The 15,694-nt window shown below is 34.0% G+C and overlaps 1 protein-coding gene across 3 annotated transcripts in view; it reads right to left on the bottom strand.

Moving 5' to 3' along the window:
* LOC142981559 (calcium/calmodulin-dependent protein kinase kinase 2) overlaps nt 1–15,694 on the bottom strand; it is a 171,859-nt gene that overhangs the window by 10,538 nt on the left and 145,627 nt on the right. For all 3 annotated transcript variants that reach the window (XM_076127559.1, XM_076127560.1, XM_076127561.1), the window contains 6 exons: nt 8,571–8,651; nt 5,470–5,656; nt 5,084–5,137; nt 4,573–4,743; nt 2,164–2,311; nt 117–307 (listed from right to left, as the gene is read on the bottom strand). In XM_076127559.1, the coding sequence (XP_075983674.1) occupies nt 117–307; nt 2,164–2,311; nt 4,573–4,743; nt 5,084–5,137; nt 5,470–5,656; nt 8,571–8,651 (832 nt within the window). The remainder of the gene's footprint in view (nt 1–116; nt 308–2,163; nt 2,312–4,572; nt 4,744–5,083; nt 5,138–5,469; nt 5,657–8,570; nt 8,652–15,694) is intronic.

Raw genomic sequence — 15,694 nt, 5'->3', positions numbered from 1 at the left:
AGAAAATCCGCTATGCACAGCTTAATATCTAAGAACGGAGGACTTTACCACAGAAAACCAATCCAGACTACTAGAAGATCCATAATATAATTAGTATAAATCAAAAAGACACCTACCTCTCCACTATACTTGTCAGCCGGCGCGGCCGCCTCAGGCGCTCTGAAGGCCGGAGTCCCCACAGTCCCGGAGACCCTCCCCGCCCCCGCCAGCTCTCCACAGGCTCCCAGATCAGCCACTTGCACTCTATCTTCACCAAGTAGTAGGTTGGCAGGCTTGATATCCCGATGGGCAATGCGTTGATAGTGTACTGCGAAAATAAACATAGTTGTAGCACTTTCGTAGCACTGCTACGAGCGTAGCCATCCGTAGCATCGTAGATCCTGCTACGGTAGAATAATATCATTGGATTTGATTTCGTTTTTAGATCTGTTATAGTGTGATATAGTAATTAAATCCTTGCTTGTTTAAAATGTATTTAAAGGTACCTTCACTTAATGCCAGAGCAATTTTGCTACTGAATAGCTGCTAAATACTCTTTGCATATTCTAAAGTACTTATAAGATAAACCTGTCAGAGTTGTTAAAAATATTCCGCGACCAAACAGTGCGACTACTCTATCGCTTCTTACGGCGTATTTCCACTAAAAAAAGCAACGCCAATAAACAGTTAATTAATATAACAAGTATTTCAATCTCCATAGAGATATATAAAATTAACTTATCTAAACTAATTCAAACAAAAGTGAACAGATCCATACAAATGTGTTTTCAGTATCTGAATATGTATGAAGTCGAGTATGAGTTTCCTCCGGCATTCTTACATGTAACAATAATATAGCGTTTGTCATGTTAATTGTGTGGTTATATAGAGAGAGAGTGAATCTATGCGTGTTTATTGAAGATATAGTGAAATATAATGTAAGTCGTGTGGAGTGGAGATGGCCGAGTGGTATAATCATTTGACTTGTAGTCAAGCAAGTAGTCTAAAGTTGGAGCCCGAAGTATAAGTTAGTGTTTGTAATGGGGCAATATTTTTTATCAAGCTGAATTCTTGATTGTCTTTGTGAGGGTGGGAAGCCCCCAACTTGCATATTGGTTTGTGTGATGGACTCGATTTCTACAGTATATTTTTTAAGCTTTGGGGAACCTTGCTGAGTAGTGGGAAAAGAAAGAGTTTAATTTATTTCCATAAAAAAAAAATATTTACAAAATTTTCTTTACCAAAATAATAACTTCTTTAGCTACCTAAAACATCTGAATGTATTTACTTGATACAGCAAAAACGCTAGACCTTTCAACTAAGGTTTTATTCAGCTCATGCGGCACCTAATCTCAGTAAAACAGGCCTTTTATTAAAATATAACATTTTTATGAGTGTACACAGTCGGGGTAATTTCCCCCAATCGGGGAGATTCACCCGCATTCATTAGTCCGACGCGGGACTAGAATATTAATGTCGTCGTAAATACGAATATAAAAAAATTAGGTTAATAGTATTGCTGAGATTTTCTATAAGTTTTTATAGGTTGAATTTAACTTAAACTGAGTTTATGTAATTGATTACATTGGCTGTTGAATTTTTTTAATTCAGAAATAGCAGTTACTCTTTCTTTAGATGACTTTGTTTCATTTCAAGCACTCTAAAAACGTATTAAAGAGAAAGAATTGTAGGTAGCGTATTATTTATCGCCTAACAATGGAGTCTTAATTAATTTAGATATGTTGAAGCGAAGCAAAGTTTTAAAAGGGAAGATGGATCAATTGTGTGCACATGTGAAAACGGCAGTACTTTTTTATTTACTAGCGTGTACCAAGAAACTTCTTTGCGTTGAATACTCTGTTATTATAACTATTTTCCAAAAATCTAGCCTTGACAGCGTTTATATTATCATCACTATTAAAACATTTACGGATCTGTAGCACGATTCTCTACAATTACTTATCGAGTGACGAGAGTTTGACATTTAAATTTTAATGTTCTTAAGAAAATTGTTCTTACGGCGCCCACTAGAGGCGCTGATCGAATTCCAAAACAAATTTCTTGATAGCTTGCCGGTTGTTGATAGTCGATAGCGGTAGAATAGCGCTACTGTTACACAGTACAGTATTTAAAAATTGTGCCCTAAAATTTCACATTTTATAGCCTTCTACAAAACATACTCACGGTATTCAACGCCGAGCAACGCGTCTCTGAAGTACTTCCTAGCGAGGTGTTCACTCAGAGGGTTCTCTGTCGGGATGTCGATGACTGGACCTCCTTCCAGCAGTTGAAACACCAGGTACAGGTGGTCCTCTGCAGGGTCGTCCAGGACCTGGGTGGAGAAGCTAGGAGTTAATTTTGAGAAACCAGTTTCATATTGATATTACTCTTTTCTTATTAGATTTTAATGTGATGATGGCTGTATGCCTTTGTCGTTTAAAGAAAGTGAGTGTTCAAAGAAATGAAGACAATGCTTTATTAGAAAGTTTATGCAATTTTCCGCAACCATTTTATTGCATAACATAGCACAATATATAGAGGAAAGTTGTTCAAATCCGTGCATTGCATGTTGCATTCAATTCGCGAAATACTCTATTCTACAAACCTAAAAACAATCTCTTAAATCTCATGACCAATTGTTATTGTATAATTTCCCGTTTCTAGTAATCATCATACCTATAACTATATTTCTACGTATCATTTACCCATTTACCTTGTTAACAACTAAAATACCTCTTCATACTTGAGAAATACCTGTAAAGTACTCAATGAAAACTAATCAGTAAGAGCTAATGTTATTCCAGTCATGTTCTCTTTGCCAACGTTCAGGTTATTACAATGTAATCAGGTAATGGCTTTGTTGTAAACTTTATTAGCTTCAAATGTTTGGTAATTTGATGAACAATTAAATGAAACAAAAGGTACAGTTTTATTAGGATGGTTTTATTATTGTGGTATTTAGTAAATGGTGTGTAAGAGCTGGTTCAAATTGTATAAATATTTAAGAATATATATTGATAATAATAAATTATTATGTAGATAGAAATTTATGTTTAATTGTACTAGTTCGTCTACCGCAGTTATTTGAAGTTGTAATGACTATTTTTAAATAACTATGCATATTATGTCTTTTTGTATATCTTGGCAACAAATAGATGAATTTTCATGCAGTTTTCTTTAAGAAATTTATTAACTATAATACAATAAAATTTTGCGCGATAAAAACAATCTGGTGCGATTAGGTCGAATAAAGTTCGATAGTTTATTCAAACAAATATAGTTTTCTTGATAGAAAATCTACAAAGCTATTTTGTCAACATCAAAACTACGCAGTTTCTATTATTATAACAAAATCTCTCTTACAGTAATTATTTGCCGGACATTTCCGTTATCTTCATGTTAACCTTTACTTTCACGATGTATATTATTTTCTCTCCTGTTCTTATATTAATAAGAATGCTTATATTGTTCTTATTTATCATTATTTGTTATTTATTATGTGGAAGGACTTTGGCTATTCTTGGAGCAATTAACTGTAAGTTTTTTGGAATTACTTATTCACTTTCCGGTCTTTGGATTACTGTATCTCATATAGACTTAAAATGACATCAATTTATGAAAATGCTAAGGACTCCTGTAATTTATTTCGTAATATAAGTAATAAAAAAGAAAACAGTATAACAAGTTCTTTCATATAACGAATTTATAAAACATTTAAGTTACTAAGCAGAATAATTACTTATCGAGTCCTATCTGGTAATCAATTGCATTGATACTATAATACAGGCAGTGCCTAGTTATCAATGTTAAAAAATATATAACTTGAACTTAAAACTAATGTTTTTATATATTCATTTTCTACATGCCAATCGAGTCTCCTGCTTGCCGTACTGGATATAATAAGTAAACAGTAGCGCGATTCTGTATAGTATGTACTGTCGAGTATCGAGAGTTTGACATTTAAAATGTACTGCCAAAAAAGTTTCTACGACGCCCGCTAGAGGTGCTAATCAGATTGTCATACAAAATTTCTCGATAGCTAGCCGGTTGTCTGTAGTAGATAGTGGTAGAGATTCGAGCTACAGGCATTACAGTGTTAATTCTAATTGTCACCACAACAATAGAGAGAACTTATCAAATCAATTACTTGGTATATTAATCAAGTGTAATTAACTAAGCACTACTAAGCCCTACCTTAACCCTTCAGCTCGTAACATAAACTGTTATTACTCTGTGGTTGAAAATTTGTGCTAATATTTATCTAGATTAATATTAATTTAATGTACTATTTTGATGGTCTAATTTCAAATGGCTTTTACATAGATTCATAGAATATTGTGATATTTCTTCTATTCTCTGTGATTCTGTTATATTACCCAATGGCCATAGGAAGAAATTCTAATTGCAACAAGAATCATGTAATTACTGAGAAATTTTACTAACGCACGTTCAGCCTAGAATCGGCAAACAATTTTTCAAGTAATTAGTTTGAAAACTTATAATAAAGACAGCCTTTTTATCCGACTTCAAGAAAAGGAGGAAGTTTTCAATTCGACTGTATGTTTATTTTCGCAACTGTACAATACAGCTTACCTCAACTAGCTTCACGACATTCGGATGGTCTAGTTTCTTCAGCACTGCTATTTCTCTGTAGACCCTCTGTAGCGGGTCTGGTGGAGGCCCAGGACCTGGTCTTCTCGGAGGAGCTCTGCCGAATAGACCGGCTCTCCGCATCAGCTTGCGTTTGGAGAGGATCTTCATTGCCTGGGAGAAACAGAATAGTTTGAAATTTTGAACCACAAATCGGCAAAAATCTTGTTTATTTGCATTTGTTTTACAAACATGCTTCATTATAAGGACTGGTTATCAGGATTGCACCATTTTTTGTTCTTTATTTTTTATAAAATTCTTATACAAAAGTGTATAAAGGCGGACTAAATGCCAAAGGTAATTCTTGCCAGTCTACCTTGGGGTGATGCAGAGATTACAAAAGTACTTATGTTTTTTACGATTACTAAAGTATGTTATCATATTTATGTTTTTGTGGTACCCAGAAGTAATACTAGTTTTAGGATGTCTTGGTTATAATTGATGATGGACTTACATAATGCGTGTCATCCTCTTCATTGTAGGCTAACTTGACAATACCATAGGAACCCTGCAACAAAGATAGCGTATTATAATTATACACAGATATGGTACTAGTATATACACATAGATAACAAATAAAAAAAAAACTTCAATATGAATCAGTCTAAGGTGACCCTAGAAGAACCTTATAATAAGCTTTCTTAGCAAACTGAATAAGATCTTTAAAAGCCCATTTAAAAGTACAGCAAATCATTTGGTTCACCTGAGACTACAGGAAACACAGTTGTAAAGTAACATTTTGAAGCATAACAGCCATATATCATCATCATTATCATTATTCTCACCTGTCCAATCAAAGCATAAGTCACATATCTAGAAAAGAGCTGGTGGTCTTCATACCTGTCCAATCGGCTCCAGCAACCTGTACTGGTTAAGCTGAACATAACCAGAAGCCTGTGCGAGCGACACACGCCGAGACTCGCGCGGCGCTCGCCTCGGCCGCGGGGAGCCCTGCCCGCTGCACTCGGCCGACTTGGCCGCGTGCGACCGGAGGAGCGCTGATCGGTCCCCTGTTGCGGGGAATAACCTGGGAGGAAAGAAAACGTGTTAAAATAATGATACATCCTTCCTACATCCTTTTAAGGTCCAAAAGACTTAAAAGGTGTGAGAGATTTTGTGGTTCGCGGTTTTATTACTAGCAAGTGATGCTTGGTTAAGCTGTTGGTTGGACTTTTTTCTAACAGTAGGTAGCGTCGTAACGAAGTGATTTTGTTTATAATCATTACTGGCGTAGGTAGACAGGAATTACACATTATTTATATTATTTTATAATTCCTTAATAAATCGTAACAGACACTTTAATTTTAATAAAATAATAGTATATCAACGATTATTGTAAACTTAAAAAGGAATCATTTTGTAACTTTAAACAGTAAAAAGAAAAAACACGAATAAAATCGCTATAAATCATTGTAAAAGCAAACAAATGACTACAAAACACGATCTTTACAACACCTTATATTAAATTCAACAAAAAGTAGAATAATACATCATTTGAACATCAGATTAGAAACGTTTCAACACTGAATACAATAAACGTCTTTCTTTTCACACACGGCTATTAATCTTACAAGAGAAAAACACATAAAAATGTTATTTTAAATCTTGAGTACATTTACAAACGTTTTCAAATGTAGACATCTTTTATATTGTTAGTTGACAGTCGTAGTTATGATGCGAAAATTTCAATATTTTGACATCGGCGTGGGCTTCTGCTTTTCATACAATTAGACCATAACGGTCACGCCGTTGGGCTAGGGCTATCTCTCGGATTGAAGGCTAGCTTAGCCCCGATTTTATCGCACTGACCTAAACTGGTTAAAAATCTTTCCATTCATTTAAGAACAGTTTTAAATCACTCTCAGGCATCAACTTTGAAAAGGTTTTGTAGTCCAATCCTCGAACACTTGCCTTGAAGACGAATTATTCTTAGACCACCTAACTATCACTGCTCGAATAAATACTTACATTCACAAATCAACGGTACAGACAAGACAATAGCGCGCTCAGTCAGTTATAACTCATATACTCCCATTATGTCCTCATCATAAAGAATACAGCCGACTTACTCCCACCATATCTAGCTCATCAAATTAGTTCACAAACAAAGAGCCTGCTAACGAATGCAGTAATGTGTTAATTAATCAATTAGCTCGGCTGCACTGCGGCGGTGTAGTACAATGTTCCTGAGACGCTTTGTGTATTTTGTATGAGGATTGTGGGCTAGCCGGCTTTACTTATGTACGTACTAAGACGCTTGTCTGACTACTGCAGCCTTACGTGAGCTTATTTGTAGCTAATCCACAATTTAGAGCTGCGAAAATATAAAAATGAATGTTAAGTTGATGATTGCGAGAGTCTTTCTGTCTGGGTTACTTTTTCACAGCTAAATTACGGAAATTTCATGAAACATTGCATAGGGGTAGTTGAAAAATTTGGAATAAAACATGGGCTGTTTTTTCAGCAAAAATAAATTATATCATACTTCCCCTGAAAAGCTGGTTGAAAAAATAGCTACCATCTGTCTAACCCGAGAACCGATCCTGCGAATTTGAGGCTGAGCTCAACGACCGCTTACGTTACAGTTACTACCACAAACATAGTCTCATAAACAATCAAACATAAGACTATAAATATGAAAACAATTAGAGTCCGCGGAATAAAAACATAAACAGCAACCTATTTCTTCCATACTAACACAGCTACTATCTAAGGGTCCCCTAAACAAACACATAGTGATATTTACACAAGTAATCTCGGAGAGTTATCAGGACTTATATTCCACAAAGCCTCCTATCATTGAGGATCACGTATATCTCCGCTCTGTTATAGAACCTTCTTATTTTCAGAAAAACTATCGCTTTTTCTGGAAAAGATATTTCTTGTTAAAATACTGTTTTCAGTGATAAGATTGTATGTTTATGTTTTGTATTTTGTAATAAAAATTGCTTAAAACTCGTGTGTTTAGTTCATTACTATTTATAATATTTTTTAAATTATTCATTTATTTATAGATACAAATACAATTTAGAAAGTGTTTTTACTCGTTTGTACTTCATTAAGATAAAAAAAAATCATTATCCCGAGATTAATACGGTACTCTTTTCAGGCAAAGCCGCCAGCATAAACTACTACAATTACAAAGTAAAGGTGTTTGTTCGTCCTTTTGTGGATGAACCGCCTCCAATAAAATGCAGCTGTATGCAAAGAATATTATTTTACATTTTCCATTTTCAACAAAGAAAAAATAATGCCATGTGTGGATTCATATAAGACCACACGCTAGTAAAATAATTAATATTAAAGTATTTATTTGATAAAGTCATAAAACTATTAAAATACTATATCACAATTATGTAAAAGCCTTGTAAATAAACGTTAACACTTCAGCTTATACCGTGAGTAGCAAGTAGGCGTAGGCACTTAATGTATTTGACATTTAGTAGCGAAGCCGCGCTATATAGGGGGGATCTGGTGACTATTGAAGTTGATAATATTATACTGTTTTATTGGTTTATATTGTTGAAATTATGTAGAAGTGTTCAATGGTTTTAAACAGGTGGTGTGTGTAGGAATATCATGAATACGATTAATCTGAAGAGCGATTTTCTACTGCTATCGTCTTTCGACCGATTAGCGTACATTTTAAATGTCAAACTCTCGATACTCGACAGTACCGAGCATAGAAAATTTGCGAGGTAGTCCATCTAGAGCACGCGTTCAAATAGCACTAAGCCTTACTCGCCTATATTTGACAGTTTTTCTTAGTAGACTAGGCTAACTGCTATTCAAACGGGTGCTCTAGATGGACTACCTCAGAATTACGCTACAGAATTCAAGTTTAGATAAAAACGATTTAATTAGTACCTTATTATAGTGTATGACTATCACTGCTCTTTATAAACTAGTTGTTATTTACACATAATATGTCGTGGTCTCACCTGTCGCCATCTGGTGTCTGCCAGCGGTTACTACGCTCATGATCTCTGGAACTGCCGTTTGACACATCCACTGCCGAATGTCTGTGGACAATTGAAATAATATCGTTAGATATTGATGTTTTTATATAAATAACTAATATACACAACGGTAGTAAACTGTTATTTTAGATAAGGATGGCACCCTTATCCCATTTTATGAATTAACATGGCTTCCTTATAAGAGAACTATGTTCCTTCATAAAAATAGAATTCTGTGTTGTAAGTTTTTTTTTCAATTAAATAATCCATTTCGTACAATTCAAACCTGATAGCAGTCAGTGAAAATTCTCACGATTTATATCAGTAAGTGTTATATCACCAATAAAGGCTTCTTGAATTATTCATCTTTACAATAATAAATATTATTATTTACTTAAGATTAATATCTAATCTAAAAATAGAAAAAAACTACTCGTAAACCAAAAGACAATAAATTATTACATCCTAATAAAATGTCTTACACCACGGCCCTACATCTTACAACAATAATTTCATTCTAACCGTACATTTTTCTATGAAATCTCGGCGACATATTACATGGCCACGCAGGGCACGAGGGCACTAACATTCACTTACTTTCAACATAAAGCTGTATTACATAAAGGTGGAGCAGAGAGGTACGTGACTCACATAGAAGAGTGGACGTTGGGACAAAATGACAGAGGTTTTGTTTCATAGAGTCATAAGGAGTTTAGGGTGGTGTGGATATAAAACAAAGCGTTAATACCAAATCATCATTAAATATACTATTTTAGAAAGTACCATAAATATACCACGTTGCAACCATATAACTAAGTAAATAATAATGTAATAAACTCTTTTAATTTTACAAGGAGCTCTCCCAAAGAGAGAAAGAGAGAGTGTATGAGAGAGAGAGTGAGATAGAGAGAGAGAGAGAGAACCCAGTTTTCTGGTTTAAAACACGATATCCTGCGATAAGACTGGTCGTACACTTAAAAACTTCTGACTTCTGTTAACGACTGTCAAAGATATTTGTTTATTATTACAATTTAACGTACCTCTCGAAACACGGAAATCTATAAAATGTCGGAATATATAATTCAAGTCACCTTTCCACAGAGCTACCTCGGCAAGCGTAGCTTAACCTCACTGATTGATCTTCGCGACTGTTATTCTTGGTCTCAGTTATCCACATGTTATTCTGTATTACAGATATTAGCCAACTAATATAGACGTATCGTAGCACCAGAATATCTTCACCTACATTTAATAAAAGCTGGATTTCACGTCTTTCATAGTCATTAAGCTAGGATATTCTCATTAGTTTGTTAATAAACATCACGACTGTTTGACCACAGTCGCCCACGTAACATAATAATCGTAAACTCGAACGATAGGAATACAAATAATGAGCGATTTTCTTGGCTATTCTTATAGAAGTCTTGTATTATTTAGGTTACAAGATAATTGTGTATGTCTGAGATACAATATTAGGGCTATTTTTGGAAATATAGAACTTAATATAGAATTTAAATAAAATTGTAATCTTTCAGATACTTACAGATTACAGTTGGTATTATTAACTTGAATTACATATTCAAAATGTCGAAAAGAATTGAAATAAATTCAATATTCTCATTTTAAATTCATTTTTTTGAAATATATTTAAAAAGAATGGAAGAGCCTTTTGCCTATTACTGCGGGCGGTGCAGTAATTTCTATGCCCGCTTGTTTTAGACATAAATTCGATTCTCACACGAAACAGATATTTGTTTCAATCACAAATAGTCACAAATTTCATATCACTTGCTGTATTTTGTGTATGTTTGAATAGGGCCAGTTACACAAGATTTCTTCTTGATACAATCTACCTAAATATATGTATATAACTCAAAGGTGACTGACTGACATAGTCTTCTATCAACGCACAGCACAAACTACTGAACGGGTCGGGCTGAACTTATGACATAGGCATTCGCTAAGAAACGATTAAGATAAATTATATCCCCAAAAGGATAAAAAACTATGAAAGTTTGTATAAAAATTCCGTTTAAACGTACAAACCACGCGAACGAACACGCGGGCAAAAACTGGTAGATTATAAGTTTATAAACGATTGTTCCGTGAGAATATGCATACGATGACAAGCAACATTCCATAACTGTCCACATTACGCATTCTTTTTGCTATAAAGAGGCTATTTCTTTGTAGAAAGCTCATTCAGTTAACTAGATATTATATAGTTAACTCGTAGTATAATAAGGTATAAGTTGCGTGTTAAATATTAAATTATAAGTGTTAGTAATGAGCTGAGAATTGTGTAGAGGGCGTCACCTGTCTTTTATACTGAAAAGCATGTTCTTAGAAAACGTGTCAATATATCTACACTTTTCAAGCCTTACTGTTATTATGTGAACATGACTTATTGTATTAAAAAATGCACTAATCATCACCTTTTGAAATCGGCTAAAAAGCATATGTAAGTCTGTTACACTTTTACTAAAAAACGACTGAACTGATTTTAGTTAAAATATTAAGGGTTTCTAATCCGCTCGAAGAAACGCCGCGGGGAAATGCACTAAATTTAGTTATATAGTGCTTTTGTATATTTATCCATCTTTCTCTTAAAACGGCTGAATCGATTTATACGTGATTTGGCAGGACGATAGACTATATGACAGGTAAGGTCATTGTGTTGTTAGATTTTGTCTATACAAGCGGAGTGGCGAACAAAAGTTAGTATAATGTAAATATGAGTACGTAATTATTTTAGTACCTTCTGAAAATCTAGAACTTCGCGTAGGTAGATAAGCCTAGTTTGTATAATAGAGTCTAGATTCTAGACATTAAGCCTTAATTAACATTGAATAGTTCATAAGTTTGAGATAACGACTTGAATAATTACTGTTTCAAAGGTCTCGGGTTCAAATCCTGATCTTTGTTATATTGTGATAAGCCCACACATAGCTGTGTTAGGCTTATTTTATAGTTATGTATATATTTATGTAGGCACAATAACTTACTAACTTTAATTAACTAAATAATATGTTTAGATAATTCAAGAAACCACTTAAGACTGTGGTTCAAAGCACACAACTAGTGATCTCGAAGTCTTAGGTTTGGTACCCGTTTGCTCAATTGTGCCCTTGGGATAAGAGTCAAGTGACCGTGTGTACCCAGTGTACCCACACATGGCCATCTCTGCATCTGTCCAAAAATTTTAACACAAAAAAGTATGTAAATAGTAAATTGTAACACTTTATAGAGAAATAAAACAATAAACTGAGCCTTCATTCTAAATTTAGGATAAGCAGAGACTTATTGAACGCAGTGATCAATATCACATAAATATGTAATAGATATTTCAACTAAAAAATCTATCTCCGAAACCCTTATTCCGTAATCCGCGCCTCGTTCATTTTCCACGCAAGCAGGTTATAAACACGCCCGTCACCCAATACATTTAATTTATCTGTCAGTTAAATCTAAAGCCTCGGTTTAGTGCCGGTTTAGTGCCAGTTTAGTGGCGGTTTAGTGCCAATTTACGATCGTATGTTCACGCGTGTTGTTGATACAAGAGTTGTTTTACGAGTTAAATGTAAAATTTATACGATTTTACACTTTGTTGTGTTCATTCTTCAAGGCTTTAAGTATTAGCTGAGTTGCTCCTGTAAAGGTACGGTTTGTTTGAAGGAGGTAATATGTGAGGAGATTTATAGATAAGTAGTTTTCTTTAAACAAATTAGAGCTCCTTTTGGCCTGCTTTTGTGACCAACTGTTAAGCAAAGGCTCTTGCATTTCCAGTCCCTTTGGTCGCTTGCTGCGTAATTATTAAATTAGGGACATTTATTTTAGATGTTTAAGTATGATAAAAATGGTTTTGAGAAAAGTGGCTTGCCTTCAAACGTAATAAAACTTATTTCTAGTGAATTATCCAAACATCCTTAGATAAGAACTTATAAACAAATGACTGCTCTGTACAAGCATATAAACACATAATTCTAGCTCTAAAACTGAAATATCCGAAGTCAACATTGTGAATTTTACAAAAATATTACGAAATGAAAACTTCAAATGTGTGTGAGAAACTATTTATTTAGGTCTACTACTATTTAATTAGGTCTATTACAACTTAATTAGGTCTGTACTATTTAATTAGGTCTATGGTTAAAGATAACCTTCGCAATATTGAAAGTTTAGCCTCAAAGCTATACTACAGATACATATTTGGTCATTCCCTAAAACCACATGGCTACTGGCTCGCTACGTCAGCGTGACGCGGTGTAGCGTGGGATGCGTTTACGTAGGGAAGGTGTGACGACTGTTGCTAAGTCAACAGTGCACGCCGTATCATGGTGGTATGTCGAAAGTAATACCATTTATCAATGTAAGTAGAAAAAACTTCAATCTACTCTTAAATTTTTCAACAGCCTATTTTTAATTTATAAATAAGTATCAGATAACGTATTAGCTAAAGAAATAAATCGCCTTATTCATGAAACAGTACCGCGATTCTCTACCACTATTAAATAGTGACAACCGGCTAGATATCGAAAAAATGTATGGCAATCGGTTCAGCGCCACTATCGGGCGTCGTAGAAACTATTTTGGTAGTACATTTTAAATGACCAACTCTCGATACTAGATGGTTCCAGTTGTAGAAAATCGTGCTACAGAACTTCCTTTTACAAAGTGATATTGTTTTGTAATTTCTTAATATCAAGCCGGTAAAATACGACTGCTAATCAAGAGGTCTCGGATCATGCAATGTGCTATTAGTATTTTTTTATGTATTCTATATACCTCTATCTACACTTTCGAGTATAATAAGCGTGATGTACGTATGTACGTATGTTTCTATGCATTTCTTATTATTAAGAAATAGCAACATTTTCAATTCACACAAATTAGTATCAAAACAAGGAGTAAACACTGATAACGCACAGATGGTCAGTACAGTGACTCTTTGTGTTTGCACGTGTGGCTTACAAACACTTAGTACTATGACCTAATATAATGTCTAGAGATCTTTGATAATTAGGTTTACAACTAGTTAAATAAAGTGTAAATGTTTATTGTTTCTTAAAGATTACAATGACTACTATTTATATTTATAGATGGAAAAACAGTGATGTATTACAGTTATTTTTCGAAATATTTAAAAAAAATAATAGACTTGGAGCGCGTTACATTTGTGACTCAGAAATCAGTCGTCAAATACGATAAATTTTCTTATAATCACAGCTTTTCCCTAATTTTCATAATTTTCGAGACATATTTCGAGTATCAAAACCACTTATGATAAAACTAACGAACTCCCCACCAAATTGAAAAAAGATACAGCATTTAAAGAACTTTCTCCATTAAAATTACCTGTTTAATTTTCAAAGAAACCCATTCCAACAAGAAAGGTATATAAAACACTTAACCACCCACACGTCAAGCTACAAAATTAAACGCGTTTATTTATTCATCCTCCTCGCAGGAACAGGATGAATTATGAATTGTTTCATCCCGGTTTTTGCGGATGAATATCTTAAGAGATGAGCGAACGGTGATGGTTAAATAAATACGCTGTAGTGTCGAGAAGGTATTTTTTTGATTAGCTAGAGTGTAGACTTTGTAGAGTGCTATATTTATGTTGTATAAAAGAGTAAAAAGATGTACGAGCAAAAGTGTAGGAACCACTCTTGTGATTGTTAAAAAAAGGTATTTTTTTGTTCTAGTATACTTGATTTCCCACGCAATTGGTTGATGGTTCAAACCCGAGGCAAAACATCAATGACTTTAGTAGACAGTTGTGTGTTTATTAGAAATAATTATCACTTGTTCCAACGGTGATGATAAACATTATGATACAACTTTGTATGTCTGAGAGTTCTTTAGAATTTAAAGAAACCCTCACCTAGCGAGCGTGATGGATTCAAGGTATAAGGAGGCCCTTACTCAGCAGTGGGGCATGTTAATGGACAACATTTTATTGAATTATTTTAAGCATACCTTACAAAGTACAATGAATTCTTATACAATATACTTGCCAAAAGTTAAGCGAATCATAGTGTAAAGAATAATGTAAATTCCGTTAAATAAGTGTCAGATTCCACGACAGTTTAAAAGTTATTAAATATCGGTTTCTTCTTTCCTCTCTAATCTTATGTTAAGGCTATGGTTGTCGGTTGGTTGAAATCAAAATCGTTTTACAGACCTAATTGCGTTTCAGCACAGGTTAATCTTACGCCATAGGCTTTATACTAAGACAATATTCCTCACATTAAATTCAACATTAAAATAGATCTATTACTTTTAAGCACTACATATAACATACCTGCAAATTATCTGCAGTAATAACATTATACACTAGACAATTAGCCTTGACCTCACTACACCACTGCCTAGTACCTAGCCCACATGATAGTGCCGTGAATAATTGTTATATCTAGTAAACATGCTCCGTAATATATAGTCATTTCACTGGAGTTTTAAATAAGGTGCGCAAGCCAAATGTAAGCTAAGCAAAATATTTTCAACCGACTGCACAAAGAAGGAAGTTCAATTAGTCATCTTTTTCATGTATGTTTCCTAATAAACTCGAATTCTGAATTTCTTGTCTGTATTGCGCTTTCAAAGTTAAACCACTGAAGTAATTTTCATGAAATTTTGCATGAATATAATTAAAAAAAGCCGGTAAAATAAAGACGACATTATTTTTTTCGATAAATCTGTGAGGGCTGACAATAGGGAAGAAATTATAAAAAGTTAGATAAAATCCATTAAGACATAAAAATATATAAAATGTGTCAATATAGTGCAGAAATTACAAACAATGTCATTTTTAAAAAAAATCTTAAAGAATCAAATCAGGAATTAGACTAGTAGTTTATTTCGATACAATTAGATGAATAATATTCATCTCGGTTAAATATTCAGCCGGCGCGCGGCTAATTGTGATTGGATAAAGACACGATTACATTTAGTTGTAATTGGCCAATGTGGTTGTGTTTAGTTAGTACGTTTTATATAATTATATTGTGGGAATACCTGTGTAACGGCTTGGCTTTGTATGCAATTTGAATAAGAAAAAACACGTTAGTATGGTGTAGGGTGTAGGTAGCACTTTTCTGTTA

Source organism: Anticarsia gemmatalis, chromosome 20 (genome assembly GCF_050436995.1).
Source record: "Anticarsia gemmatalis isolate Benzon Research Colony breed Stoneville strain chromosome 20, ilAntGemm2 primary, whole genome shotgun sequence".
NCBI lineage: Eukaryota > Metazoa > Arthropoda > Insecta > Lepidoptera > Erebidae > Anticarsia > Anticarsia gemmatalis.
Note: the sequence above shows the minus strand (reverse complement) of the source record. Positions and strands in the feature narration are given on the sequence as shown.